Raw genomic sequence first — 15,369 nt, forward strand, 5'->3', positions numbered from 1 at the left:
GCCCGGCAATTTCCGGAATAAGGTGCAAACGGCGCTAACGTCTACCTGTCAGTCAATCAATTGTCAACTTTTAGCCATAGAGAAATGGCGCTAGATTTGAAAATGTATATTTGCATTCGCATTCGCGAATACTTAAAAATTTATATTCATTACATCACTGATACATACGGATCACACTGGAAAGTAAGTTGCTCGAACTGCATGTAATGAATCCCATCAGCGAGGTAAGCTATGCTTGGCTGGATTTCTCTGCTCTTTCCATGCAATGTTTCACATACGTTTGTCGTTGTTAAAGAGGATTCGCTGAAAGCGCGAATTTTTACCATCACGGGTCTGGCAGAAGTTAGCAAAAATACAACGTGCACGAACGCACCTTATAATGGCTTCTTTGATGTGTCTACTGTCTGCTGTTTTATACTCGGAGGCAGGTCAGCCTTATAGCAGAATAGCTCTTGAATTAAAACCGCTGTACCTGTGGAATTTTTAATAATGCCGTAACTACGTTTAAACGGCTTCGTGTCGAAAAAAAGAACAAAGGAATTTCACTTACATCGTTGGCCGTTTCTGAATTTTTCATTTTCTGATGAAAAATTTATTTCCAGTCAATTCAGCAGCATGCATTAATGAGCCAACTCACGTTCAAGTTTAGAATAGGAAAATATCCCGTGTAAGCCTTGAACTAAAAGTAGAGTAACTAAATGGAAGATAAACAAGTAGTTACAAGGGATGAGAGGCTCCAGTAAATTGGGTAAAATGATATTTAGCCTGCGTGCAGCGAAACTTGATTTCAGTTCCCTTCCCTTTCCGTGTTGCTTAATAATGCAAAGGACCTCCCCCGTTCGACTTGTCACGAACGGGCTTCGCAAACGCGGAGCGAACCGGTTAATTTTATTGCCTCGACAAGGAACATGTAGAATACCTACGCTCACCGATATTCCCCACAGGCAGTAGCGTTAAGTTTACAATTAGCTAGTGCCGGAATATTACGAATTTAACCCTTTCAGTCACAGAAGCCGCTGTAGTGGCAGCCATTATCTTTTTCTTATTTTTCTCATTTTTTTTTATATTCCATGCGAAATCCTGATTTTTTTTCTCATTTACAGGTAAAAACAATACTTAAGCATTGGAATGATTATGATTTACTGTGAATCCATAATTGTTGACAATTGTTATAAACAAACATATGGCAAAGAAGGGACTTTTCGCGAATGTAATGCGTTAACAGAGGAATTTGATAATAAACGTGTACTGAAAACACTTGGAATTCATTGGTTGACAGAGATCTCAAAATGGCCATTAGATTTACAAAATTCAATGCATAGGGGCACCCTTCTTAGGGGTGCATAAAGATAGTAATTGGGGGTTGCACATATTCCCGGCCTAAGATCGTACCGTGTCAAAATAAATACTCATATAAATTTCATTCAAGAACACAGTCTAAATCAATGTTGATATTTGACCCCGTTTTCACCCCATCTTAGGATTTGTTTTTAGGTTTAATAGATTTTTGACATCTGTTTCGCATTCAGCATCGAAAAATACCAAGGAAATATGTAATTGCACTACCGTGCCAAAAAAAAAAACCAAATTGCGTGACTGAAAGGGTTAAGCAGTATATTTTCGTTTCACGTTCCATATATCACGCATACCTGGACCCTCTACAGACCCAAGTGCGAAACACTGATAAACCGGGTACGGAAGATTTAAGAGGATAAGAGGCCGAAAGATGAGCTTGGATGATAGTTGACTCGCTCCGGTTGACAGAGAGTCACATTACCTACGCTTTCTTACGGCATCACTTCAATCTTGCGACTGACTATCCTCTTGACCTATTTCACCACCATGCAGTCGACACTCGGCAACAGCGTAATAGTTGCTTTTGCACTGCTAATATTAAATTCTTGTTTATGGATTGACTTGTCTTTCCCTTTGCATTCGTTCAAGCATCATACAAAGTGACAACTCCTTGTCTAGGCGCTTTAATTTATTCGTCGGAGATCGAAACTTCTCTCACATCCTTCAGCTCACCTTTCGCGGGTGAGCGGTGGCTGATATACTCCGAACCGTCCCATCCTTATACACGGTGGATTTAATCCTTTGAGTCATAGTGGTAAATATTCTTACCACCTATTTTATATCCATTTCCTGTGTATTTAAAGAACTTTTCTACGTATTTCTTTGCGGTTGTTGCTATTTCTCATAGTATACTGATAGGTTTTCAATACTCGAAAGTAACTGCTGCGTTATGTTGTAAATTATTATCGTTAGAAACAAATTGATTGAAACAAGTCGTGAAAATTGAAGGAATAATTCATTTCCAAGAAAGTTACCTTTCCACATGTATACATGTTTCACATGAGTCACAAGTTTTTTTTGGTCGCAGATTACAAATCTGAAGTCGGATTTAAAAATTCAATACAGCAGATCTAAAGCGACCTCGAAAACCCCTGCATAGAGTTTTTTGATCGGATTTGATTAAATACGAAATCTTTGTCCGCCATATCGAATCTGCCACCTTGAATTTTTGAAATCTGATTTCAGATTCGTGATCTTTATAAAAGTTGAGTTAGCACAATAATCTGTAACTCAAAAGGTCAAAGAGTACGGCACGTCTGCCAGACATCAAAGATTGAAACGTCGGATCATTGCATCGCAATGATTCATTTTCCTATGGCAAAACCTTGCGGATGTCAAGCGTCAAGGGGAACAATAAACGTCTTAGCTTAGCCGACGGCCGCGCATTGTACGAGGGGTGAACTATGGTCGGACGCCCATGGCGCTCCAGATGGTCGGAGCTGTATGACCAAGGCTGGTCATTAGCTGGCAGCTAATTAATCAGGGAAATTCTCAGGGCCGAACTGCATTGTGGCCGCGTGGTAGATATTTTTTTTTTTGCCCGACGAAACATACCGTTAATAAATTGTAGACGACAGTAGATCAGACGCGAGTATGTACATATGTACGGGTACGTCTCCCGTTTCCCCATGTTATATAACGTGTCAAGTACCTACAGCAACTATAATATAAATGTGAGTATGTACCTACAATATTCGTTGAAATATCTCGGGCGAAACCTATTACGCAATTTAGCGCGAAAGTGATATTGGATTTCTTCTTTTATATTACAGAAGACTTAGCCTTGTCTGCCTTACTGCACTTTATGTCTTTCTTGTGCAAACCAAGCCAATTTTCCATTATCAACCCGCTATCGAAACACGATAACCCATTTCACATTAAAGAGATTCTTTCTTGTTGTTATTCTCGCTCGTTATGATTGCCGCTCAGAATGTACGACGTACGTCCGTTCGAAGGATGTTTGCATGGTAAGGAAGAGAGAAGGAGGACAGAAGCTATGAAAAATTAGTGGTATTTCAACCACAACGTCACCAATAACTGCAATGACAACTAATTTACAGTAACTGCAATTTAGTGGACGTTAATTCTACACAAACTTTGCCCTTCGCAAATAAGCGTTCAGTAATTGAAATATCGTAAAAGGTGAATCGAATACATGTAAAGTCTTCTTGTTAGAGAAGAGTCGTGTAGTACCGATCGCACGGGTCTGCAAAAAAATATTTTATTTCAACTGCATGAGATATTTTTGGTAAATATCGTGCCGAATCCAAAAATGACTTCCATTTCCCTCCATCACATACAGTATTCTTGCAAAATACAAGATGTTTGTATAACAAACGCGTAACAATAATGAAAAAACCACCATTTTATTACAATGAACTAAAAAATATTTCTTTCGAATTGAACAACCAATTTCTTCGTGAAATTTACTTAATGTTCCGTGTTCATTCTTTTCACCAATGGAACCCTTTCTTCTTCTCTTTGATACACCTCCGAAGACGCTTCAGCTTTCTTGAGCCTCACTCTAATACATATTAAAAGTAAGTAAGACATCAGTTTTCCATAGGATTTTTAGAATCAAGAATAGCACACCAGATTCCGAATGAAACGGGAGCTTCACTTTAAACGAAACTACAAACACGAGTTCAGGAAAACACCTGACGTGATGGAACTTTTTGAGTATTTTTCCCGGTTTCAGTGAGTGAAAATCTGTAATAAACAGTATAAAAAACCTGTGCAGTTTTTTGGTCGGAGACCTACTGTTGTTGTTGCCTCGAAAACTAGAGATCGTCAAGCAATCTATCGATTCCGTGACCGAAGAGAAAAATTGACCGCCACCATTCTTCCGGTATCAATAAGCTTAACCAATCTCGTTTATTAGACAAACTCAGCTTGCCACCATCACCTAATTTTGTTCGATGAAGACTTGGTTGCAAGCGAAATAATACCGAATCGTTCGGAAGGAATGGGGCAAGGATCGAGGCGATGAAGGAAGGGTCTCTGCCCTTCTTGCCAAAGCCGTCGTTTAACGCGGAACCACGCGTCTATATCCAGGTAATTTCAGACAACGTACAGCCTCGACAGGATTCTCAGGGTACACAAAGGTAAAGTACCTACCTACACCAGAGCCGCATCCCTCCTCCCACATTCTCGATTCGTATCGATCGATAACTGACATGGCCTTGCGAAACTTGAAATTACCACGCTCTTCTTATCGATAGGGGGATTTCGTTAGCAATACAGTCGGTACGGGCATACCATAATTACAACGTGATACGCGGTATGAAATTGCAGATTTTACAAGTGTTTCATTGTATTTTTTTCAACCTAGTGGAACATATAGCTTTCGAAATAAAGTAATTGGACTTTTCTTTAGGTACTCCAACAACAATATTACCACTGATAGTCAAGGTAAAGTGCTTCGGTCTCGTGAAAGTTCTCACAATAGAGTGAAAAACGATGAGCTTGAACCTCGACGTTCTGACTCGTAATTCTTTTGATGTAAAATTAAATTGGAATTTGAAGTCCGATATCGGAGTTGACACACAAACTTTGACCTCAGTTTTGAAACTATAATTTAGTGAATTCAGCCTGAACCCTATAAAATTGAACTGATAATCGATGGCTGAAACCCGTGACAGAAACGAAGAGACGTCTATCGGAATGTATTCTGACATGTTTTCATTGGAGCAGATATTACACGCTATGTGAAATTCTCTTACCAGTTTTTTTCTCCGATGATGATACGCGGACTGACCGTAATCCGGGACGTTATGCAAATGAAATCGAAGCTCTTCATTTGATGCTGTTATTCGCAAGAGTCCGCGGGATGGGATAAGAGAAGAGAAAAAAAAGGAGAAAAATATGAGACTTGGCCAGAATTTTTCTTCGCCCCGCTAGCTCTGGATCAATTCTTCCGCCTCCCTCGCATCCGAAAATTTTACTGCGAAGTCAGCACAGGCAGCGAGAAACTGATAGCGTTCCTTCGCGCTTGTAGAAAGATGCTCAACTTTTTTCAATCTCTTTTCAAACTCGATGCGATCAAAAGACGAGGTAAAATGATCGATGCTCTGCAAACATTGGCTGTTACAACTTGACATCGTGTTTTCACTTATTCTCGATCGGTGAAAGGAAATACCATGGATATGTTATACTGTTATAAGAAATTTCGTAATTGAGTGATTTCAACAGCGTTATGGGTAATTTTGTATATTCTTCGTGTTTTGAGTTATATACCTTGAGAGCAAACGTGAGAGGAAAGTAGCAACGCCGGAGTCAATTTTGTGTTCGGAAATACACTTTCGGGCCTTTTGAACTCTTGCTATTAGTCACGCCCCGGTGAATTTTCGTAACCCTCCATACCCACGAAATACCGTCACTCCATTTCCAATACAGCGTCAGACGTTGACGTTGATTTTATTCAAAGCAAGTCAAGAAGCATTCCGAAAGTCAGGATCGTCGGAATTGGGTCGTGATGCGTCAGATTTGAGCGTTCCGTTTGCTATTACAACGTTCCAACTGCACGTGTATACAGTCCATTAGTTCTTTGGAAGAAGCATAGAATTTCCGCGGACACCGATTCGCGAACAACAAAGGAAACAACGTCATGTTTTTCTTTCACAATCAATGCATTCACGCCAAATGGTCTACTTATTCCAGGAAACTTCTCCAAGCAACGGTCAGGGCCAACCGCACTGGTCACTTCCTCTGGATCGGCAGTGACTCCTGGGGAGCGAAGGTTTACCCCGTCAGGGATCAAGAATTCGCAGCTGAAGGAGCCATCACTATTCTACCCCGCCGAAACTCCCTGGAAGGTATTCAATAAACGATGCTGTATGCTAGAACCGATATCTTAAGGTGATGTAGTACTCCTACCATTACCAACCGAGCAAACCGTTCAAACGCTCGGCCGTGCGCCCGTGAGAGCATCTTTTATTTACGAAATTATTGTAATTCCTAGTTCTCGTCTGGCGACCTGAATATTATAATAGGAGAACACTTTCACGATGGCTCATTTTGCTCCTCATTATTTTCGGAATGGCGGAAAGTATCTCAGCTATACACTTTTTGGTCCCTGCAGAAATGCGGGAAATGTGGTAATAATAACACATGTCAAAGAACGACACTTTTTTTTTGACGATTTTCGAGATATGAGTAACTTTCCCGAACTCCCCGAAGGAAGAGCGATGCACCGTCGAAATTGAAATCCTTTTCGTTAGTTTGTTTATTCAATATAGGAAGGAAAAGGGTGAGATTTCTCGGTCGGTAAAAGTAGGAGTACTACATGACCCTAATAATGCTGCGCTGCATTCATCACGACAATAGTTACATCAAGTATATGTTTGCTTATAAGAGCGTCTCTAAGATAATTAACTTCAGGAACTCAATTATGCTCGACACCCAGAAATAAAATCTCTGTCGATGCGAACCGATTAGAAAATTTCATTACTTGAAATGAAAATTTATTGGGTTGAAACAGATTTCGATCGAATGAATTGAAATATTCTCGCTCACATCAAGTAAATTATTCAATAGGTTCATATTCAAATTATTTCATTTTGTTTGAAGCAAATCCAGAATTTCGTCCAAGTGTATAATCATGCGGTTGATAAAAATTAATATTCAGAAGGGGGCGAACGTAGAAATGGTTGAATCGTGCATAAACGTTAAAAAAAAGATCGTCGCCTGGTGGCTGCGGTGCACTTCATTGGAAACTCGTCGATAACGCACAAAAGCCCATTTGCATTGATACGATGCCAACTGATTCGCGATAGATTTACTGCTATAATATGCTTCCAGAATACCTGCCTTGGGTACAACTTGTCGCATAGGTATCGTATGTTTATATTCCGATCGTTTTATCAAGCTGCACTTGGGATCTTTCGGTATTACATATTAAAATATTATAGCCATTATTGTTTTCAATTGCAATTGTTTCCCAGCATCTATTAGCCACAACTCCGTGCTTTAGTTGCAAAAAACATAATTCAAACTGATTGGGATCTGCTTTCAGTTTGAATCCATTTTAATGAAATACAAAACATTTCACTAGAGATTTATTATACAAATTTTTGTTTAAACAATTTACTAACAACTTTTTGGCATTATTATTATTCAAAACGAACTATCCTATCAACTTTGTTATGATTCATTCCTTTTCAGATTTTATCTCATCGCTAACTGTTCAATATTCTCACCAAGACTCACTTTTGGTTGAAAAAAAGTCCCATAACACCTTAAACTCTACCGATTCTATCCATTTTACAATTAACTCGAATCTCTTGTTATTATTTATTATGATTGCTATTTTCATCGACATTACAACTGTGATACGTGCATGCATAACTGGTTCGTTACAAAAACATCGACCCGAAGAAACTTTGTTTATATCTGCTATCGCTAGGCTCTATAGGCTAAAGTGAAATGGAAAATTGGGGAGAAAAATTTTACTCTCGCACGCGGTGATTAGGGAAATGTTTTGAAAAAATTCACTTCACTCCGCCGTCCTTCCACATACATATATACATAAGTGTATAATATATAAAGCATCTGAGTATAATTTATCGGAGCGAGGCGAGTCTGCGAAAACCCGCACGTGTGCCTCTGGATGCACAAGTCCTCACGGATACAGAGAGGATAATATCCTCCTCACACACTATCGGGATCAGGGGATGGTAGAAAAAGGATGAACTCATGCAGAGATGGGAGTCGATGTGCGGTCCACAAAAGCCGGGTAGGTGCCTGCCCTTTACGGGTATTATGGATACGCCGTGTAGGTATTATGGATACTCATGCCGAGAACGGAAGCGTTATTTGCGGTTATTCTAAGCCGGTGGTTCTAGATTCACGCGCGGTAAATCCAACTCAAATCCGATGTACACATACGGAAATACGAACCTCGAGTTCTAGACGGATTGGCGTAACCGAACAACGTGGAGGACTTGGGGTGCAGAATTAACGCAGAGAACCTTCGGGGTTTCATATAACATCAAATTTATTCGTTTATTGTACAGTTTCTCGAAGTACGACTAAGATGGTGAAGAAAAAATGTATACGCTCAACAGTATCGTTGTACTCAATTATCGGTCCCATAACGGGAATACGTTGATCGGATCTGATACATACGCCTATCGAGAAATCAAATGAAACTATATACGATGGCGGGACTCTTAAATATAACCTTCATTGAAGTAATGAAACAAAATGAGCAGAAGTTAAGTTTCAGCATTCGTGATTCGTGAAAAGAAAAATTACAAAAGAAAACATCTTGGCGAGCGTGAAATAGAAATGTTGATTGGGTAAACAGAAGGGAATTAGGGCAGGTAAACCGAAGGGTGAAGGTACGAGATCGAGAAGTAGCTGGTGAACGGTGAGCTAATTTCATAAGGTGTCAGTGAAAGCTCAATTTTCCTTTCACGCTGGAAAGTTCATAAATCTAGGAACGACAATAGCGGAGCCGATAGCAGGGAGGGAGGGCGAGTGATTTATTCAACCACGCGGAGAGATGGCGACCTACAAACCTAGGCTCCTTTCAGCCCTCGGGGAAAAGTAAAACCGTAAAAGAAGCTCAACGAACCCGAACATTCCTTGATATTCAACGAACACGCATCAGTTGTTCGTTTGCACTCGACGCGTTTACGCGGATGTGAAGTGTTCGAGGTGTTTTTTGCATGAAAAGTTAGAAATTTACGAGCCCCGTTGCAACTCTATACAGAGATAATAAATTTCATCCGGCCTTCGGACGCAACCGTGCAGGACGTGGGAGTTGGCGCCAGATTTTATCTTCGCCGTGAGAAATAGTCTAATAATATCTCGCTCATTGTTGAAAATGGAGCTATGGTGGTAGGTTATAAGATGCACGGAGGCGGTATTTCGGCAAACTTGACGCGATCCGTCAACTGGTTTTATCCGTGCATTGTATAAATAAAAAGCTCAGTCACTTGGAGTAATTCTCACAAGGTATCCCAAGTCGAACTCTCCAATTTGATTTCTTTTGCATTATGTTATAGTAGACTAAAAACTAAGCGATACGTATAATGTTTATTTATTTTTTTTTATTTTTTTTTTATCTGCCATTAAACCAAAAGAAATGAAATCGGCGAGATGGACCCGGGATACCCTCCTTGTTAGACCATATTTGAAATCATATCACAAAAGAAATAAAATCGGAGAGATCGAACTGGGATACCTTCCTTGTTAGACCCTGGCTTGCCAAATATTTTATACAACAACAGGTTCGGGGGTCTTTTTTTACCTACGTCAGGGGATGACTGTAGTTGGAAAAAACGACGTTGGCTACTTCGCGATGCAGAGATGCGAGGGAATGAGGGAGCTTACCACTTAAGCAAGGTGGCCACCTGACGTGACCCCCGTACACACCACATGCCCCTTTTAGCTGGCAGAAGAGGAGCGGAAAACCGTGCTTTGGCTTTTACGCAATGAATTGCCAGCCGCTAGTCCGATTTCATTTGCCTTAGCTCGGAATCCAGGGAGAGGGATCAGGACCCAAAGCGCCTCTTCACTCGAATGTTTTAAAATAAATTCTCCTTACTGATAATATGACACAAATTACAGCTTACTTCGTACGCTTCTAGAGCACTCTCTCAGAGCCCGCTGTAACGTTGTTAATATTAAGCTCCAAGGGACAAACTGGTTCCTACATCTTTGCGCTACATTGACCATCACGCTCGGGATAATTTCAACGTTGATAGCCGTGGAATTTAGCTGTTGGTGTCGATATAATTCGTCAGAGTTTTATGTGGTAGATCATTTTCATGGACCAATACCCGGTAAAAAATTGTTCGTCTGCACGCTGGTTATTCATCCAACTTATTTCGTCAAGCAGTGTCAACGGAATATACGTAATACCCGCACCGAACATTTACCTGTTATGGACGTACCACGGACATCCATAATGGATATACAATGCTTCTGTAAAACGTCCGTTTCAACCGAAATGAAGTACATTAGAGCTTCATAAGAGATTCAAATATCCACTTGTTATACATCTAGTACAACTCTACTAGATATCCACACACATCTCCATTAGAGGTCTTATGGATTTTGTGGAGAAGGAATTTGAACCTCCAATGGTCGTCCTGTCTATCTATTATTCATCTGCACTTCAATCTTATGAGATCTTATAAATATTAGAAATCTATTATATTTAGAGTTCTACTAGATACCCACATAGGTCTTCATTGGAGATATCATGGTTTTGTGGGGGAATGCGTATGTAGATGATCGTGACTGCAGCGTGAGCCGACCCTTTTTGATAGGCAAGAGGTTATGGTTAACTGTCACACTGAGAGAAATTTTGAGTTCCGGTTACGCTCAGTCCATAACTATTGTCATTTTTCACCACAATCGCAAAATATAGTTCTAGGTACGAAATGAAAATTAGTTTTTTAGCCTTTACCACAAAGTCTAGTATCCGTTACTGTTCTTTCTCATTACGATCGTTCTTACTATATTTTCTTATAACTGATACGAAAATTTCATGCTCGTGCAACAATAAATTAACGTTAAAGTCTTATTTAACTAAAACAAGTAGAGTAAACCGAACAAACTGATTTTTCGTTGCAATTACCAAAAAAGGATCGACAATAGCGCAAAATGGTTACATGTAACTGGTTTTTCGTAATTTCAACAGTTCTTTTAACGATACCTGTTTCACTGAATTTTTCTAGTTACTATGACAAATGAAATTTTTCTCAGTGTACTTGTCAACCGGACTGCGAGCATGGACTTCGGCGAATCAAAATTAAGCTAGTTCAAGCGGCTTCTTTGGAGAAAACCTCTCCGCATAGACACATATTTCGTGCACTGCAGTTGCTCAAGATCGCTGAATACAAGAATTTTGAAAGTTGGAAACGTCGGGTGAACCAAAACAAGATGTTCCCGAACCTGACGTAGCGTCGGTCTGGTTGAAAACTTAATTCACTGGCTATTCGTTATCGGTTCCATACAAACCAACCAGTATACGCCCTGCCTAACGATCGCTGTGGGGTGGATGGGAATCAGTATAAGTGTATTACTTGACGTCTCTTGTCACAGGTTTTGACAGATACTACAGAAGCCTGAGGCCGCGAATAGGCGAGGATGATTGTTCCAAGCAATCGGAGAGAAACCTACCACATCCAGTCTTACCGGGGAGAGTGATCAACTGCCGTAATGTTTGGTACCGAGAATTCTGGTCCCAGCATCACAAGTGTAGCTTCGGACCCACGATTCCCCCCGGATCTAAGAGGTGCACAGGCGACGAGGAGCTGATCGACTACGAGCAAGAAGGGCTCGTACCTTTCGTCGGTAAGTCGGAAGCATCGCTATAACAATTATCTCAACATCTGTGTACAGAAGCAATTCTCCCTTGTTTTGAATTCGTCGAAAGAAATGTTTAAGATTTATTTTTCTCACTTCCCCTTCAGGTATCGTGCCGGGTCCGATAACAACGTCGCTCGCGAAAATCGTAGAGCCAATCATCTCAGACTGCAAGGGGAATTCGATCAATCTTGTATCGGTTGATAATGTAATATTTGGGAACGCTCCTGCAGACCGGATTTAAAATGAATTTTTCGATGCTCGAGGCTCCCGAGGTGAATCCTGCTGGGATTCGGCAAAGTCACGCGACAATATTATACACGGTTTACATTCCCCAGCTAAGATGGAAGCGAACCTCTTGTGACTCTTGCTTCAACAGAGTTTGTTATTGTTATAAAAATGTCATACACCGCCGGGAAGATTCCTACATACATATGTTACCTTGTAGGCATATGCGAGGTCGTGCGAAATAAAACGTGATACGGTGAAACCTCCGTCATGAAAGTCAAGAATGATTCCTCGACTGTAACGCGGGTGGCGGCAATTGCGAGTTTTGGTCCATAAAGTGATGCGTCATTTCCCGCGACGTTCTTACAATTAACTTACGAATCGCTTCCTATGGACTGGACAATTTTTCTAGGCAAACATTTTTGTGAAAGCGGTACAGAGAATTTTCTCTTCACTGAATTAGCTCTCACTTAATTGGAATAAATAATTGGAACCTACACCTCCATTCGTACAATACGACACTTGATAGCTCGATTGTGCTCTCCTTTCCGTATTCGCACGCGACCATATCGCGCGAGAGAATTTCTGTCCTCGGGGGATTAATTAATCGTATTCGTATGCGCTCTATGGAAAATTCATTTGACTGAAAGGTTGATGTACACATACGGAGATTGAATCTGAAGCTGAAGTGGTTTTCAGGGTAGCCACTAATTCAGATTGATATCGCCGTACGCCCCGGTAACAGCCGGTAAGTAGATGCACTATTGGCTTGTACTGCAATACACCAACCTAGATCAGTACCCTAGACATCGCTTTCGTTTCAAAATCAATCATCGCATGTGTACCCCTCGGTCGCATTAGTCGTATACACAGGTCCGGAAACTCCCGTGGTGGGGGTGGGTCTCTTAGTGAGGCGGGGTGTATTTCGGAAACCTACCGTTACCGCCGAGGCGCTGCAATCTCGTAGAAGGTGGCACCTAACCTACTTCTTTTAGATTTGTTCAATGTATACCAGTGCCCCAATTTTGTCCATTAATAAATTCAGTAAGTGAATATGTTACTTGGATAGAATAAAATAAGTAAAAATTAAATCTAACCTTGAAATTCTAACCTTGAATAAGTATAAATTAAATATAACCTTGAAATTCAAAACACATGTTATCGATCGAGGTTCAGTACTTGTCTCTGAAATCAGTTTCACATTTTACTATCGAAACGTGGAAAACAAACAAAATTGCGAAACATATTTCAACAAAGGCAGGTCGATTTACTGTGCAATTTTGCACAAAGCAACTCCACGGCATCTTTGACCGCTGTGATGTTCAAGACAATAAATTATAATGACTAGCAATCAGATGAGCGTGCTCTTAGGTTACCAGGGTTTATTTACGTTCGACTACTACGAGATTGCAGCGCTCTAACTTTAGCGGCGAATTTTTGAAACTTGAGCTTCAATAAGAGACCCACCCACACCACGAGAGTTTCCGGACCTGTGTATACGACCGTGGTGTACCCCGATTCGATTTCCCCCAAGACTAACTGGAGGCGAAAAAATAATGAGAATAAATAGGCTGTGGAGTTGAATAATGGAAATAAAATATTTAGGGAGCAGAACAAATTTATCGAACAATACAGCAAATGAATTAAGGAACGGTAATGCTCTCGATAATCACCTGAACGGTCAGGAAAAGATTGTTCTCTTTTCACGTCTTTGTCTATGAATGATAATAATTTTTTTCATTGTACTTTACTCAGGTACTTAGGTATATTTATTATAGCTCAGCAGCGTTCGCTGGCTGATTTAACAACTCTAAGAGTATAGGTATGGAATCAGTCCAATTGAGGGCACAGTAATCAATTTTAAGAGATAATCTTTTTTTCTATTTTCTATTTTCTTTCTTTAGTTGTTAATTTTCTTCCATTGGTTGCATTGCACAGGGGTAAAAGTAATGGTCCATTCTAATCTAATCTTAATTCAAGTCGATCACCCTAACTACTGAAAATGTATGAGACTCACAGTTACGGCTGAACCGTTAAATTTTTTTTTGTAAGATGCTATAATAAAGTGTAGGTATTCCGTCACATTCCATCTTGTAAAAACAACCGGATATGCAGGGAACAGTTTTATCCAACGTACCATTTAATCTTGATAAGAAAGAAATCAATCACCTGGATAAAATGTTTTTCAATTGAATCAGACTAATACCGACCTTGCCGACTGTGCAAGTGATTATCCCGACTCCGTTTGTTTCTGTTTCGGCAAATTTATATGACAATGAGTCGAACGAACATCACTGGACTCGAAAAATCGCCTTATCAATTTATTTATTTATACAAACCCACTAGTAAACAAGATTCCCCAATAATAGAGCTATCTCGGCGCAATTACATTTATACACACAAGAGAAAAGAAATAAGACAAAATAGGCATTAAACGGAGTATGAAGCTAGCTGCGCACCTCAAGTCACTCTGATTTCAGTTAATTGTAAGAAGTACCAGACATAATATTTACATGAAGCTTTTTGGGCTTACCGTTTCACTCCTGGTTTTTCAATGCTTCCTGTCACTTTTTCTCTCTTTCTCCTCCCTTTACGTTCTGTCTTTTTGTCATTCTTTTAGCCGTGAGTTCTCTTCCGGGTGATATCCACCCCCCCCCCCCCCCCCCCCCCCCCAACCCTCCGCATCACTACCAACCCAATTTCGTGCAAAGAAGTCGAGGTTTTATTATTATTACGCCGAGAGCTTTTACTACGGGGTGAATTCCACGAAAAGAGAAAACGCGGCACCTGTTTTAGAAAAATCCTACTGCCGTTATTACTTTAGTTATTATAATCATAAAACGCAGTCGTCCCCCTCTGTAATTACGACGGACCGGACCCCATCCACCAACCCACCTGGCATCGAATAAATCTTGGTTTACGTAATTTAAAATCTCAGCTGACAAGGAGGTAGCGAGAGAAGCCGACAAAACGAAATCACAGAGGAGGCGTCGCGAATTGTTTGAAGTCATTTTGGTGATGAGCTCACAACAGGTCGTTACCCTCAATTATAAATGTCGAGAGATCGTGAACTTTTAGCAAATAAAAATGAATCACTTGATACACTTAATATAACCAACGTGTGTTTCGGACGATTCGAATTTTCTTTATACACGTAGTTATAATAGACGCAGCGCCAGCGTGCCAGAAGCGAACGTGGCTCTACTGAATATTTGACGCATATGACAAGGTTCGAGTCACGGAAATTCCGCAGAAAGTTTCGTAAATTGCTTTTTTACTGCTAAGAGAATTGCCTCGATTCGCCCGATCTACGAATGGTGTTTCAACTCGTAGCTTTGGCTTTGTTTCAACATGTGGTTCGCGTCTGAAAACGATCTACAATATCCATTATCGCAACTTCGTAGAGCTTGGAACTTATATTGCGTTACAAGTGCGGAACGTGGATGATTTCTAACGAGCCCGCAG

The 15,369-nt window shown here is 40.4% G+C and overlaps 1 protein-coding gene across 2 annotated transcripts in view; it reads left to right on the plus strand.

Moving 5' to 3' along the window:
• Nucleotides 1–15,369, plus strand: part of LOC124304643 (metabotropic glutamate receptor 7-like) — an 83,093-nt gene that overhangs the window by 59,021 nt on the left and 8,703 nt on the right. For both annotated transcript variants that reach the window (XM_046763137.1, XM_046763136.1), the window contains exons 7-8: nt 6,016–6,170; nt 11,413–11,664. In XM_046763137.1, the coding sequence (XP_046619093.1) occupies nt 6,016–6,170; nt 11,413–11,664 (407 nt within the window). The remainder of the gene's footprint in view (nt 1–6,015; nt 6,171–11,412; nt 11,665–15,369) is intronic.

The sequence above is a fragment of the Neodiprion virginianus genome, chromosome 5 (genome assembly GCF_021901495.1).
Source record: "Neodiprion virginianus isolate iyNeoVirg1 chromosome 5, iyNeoVirg1.1, whole genome shotgun sequence".
Lineage (NCBI taxonomy): Eukaryota > Metazoa > Arthropoda > Insecta > Hymenoptera > Diprionidae > Neodiprion > Neodiprion virginianus.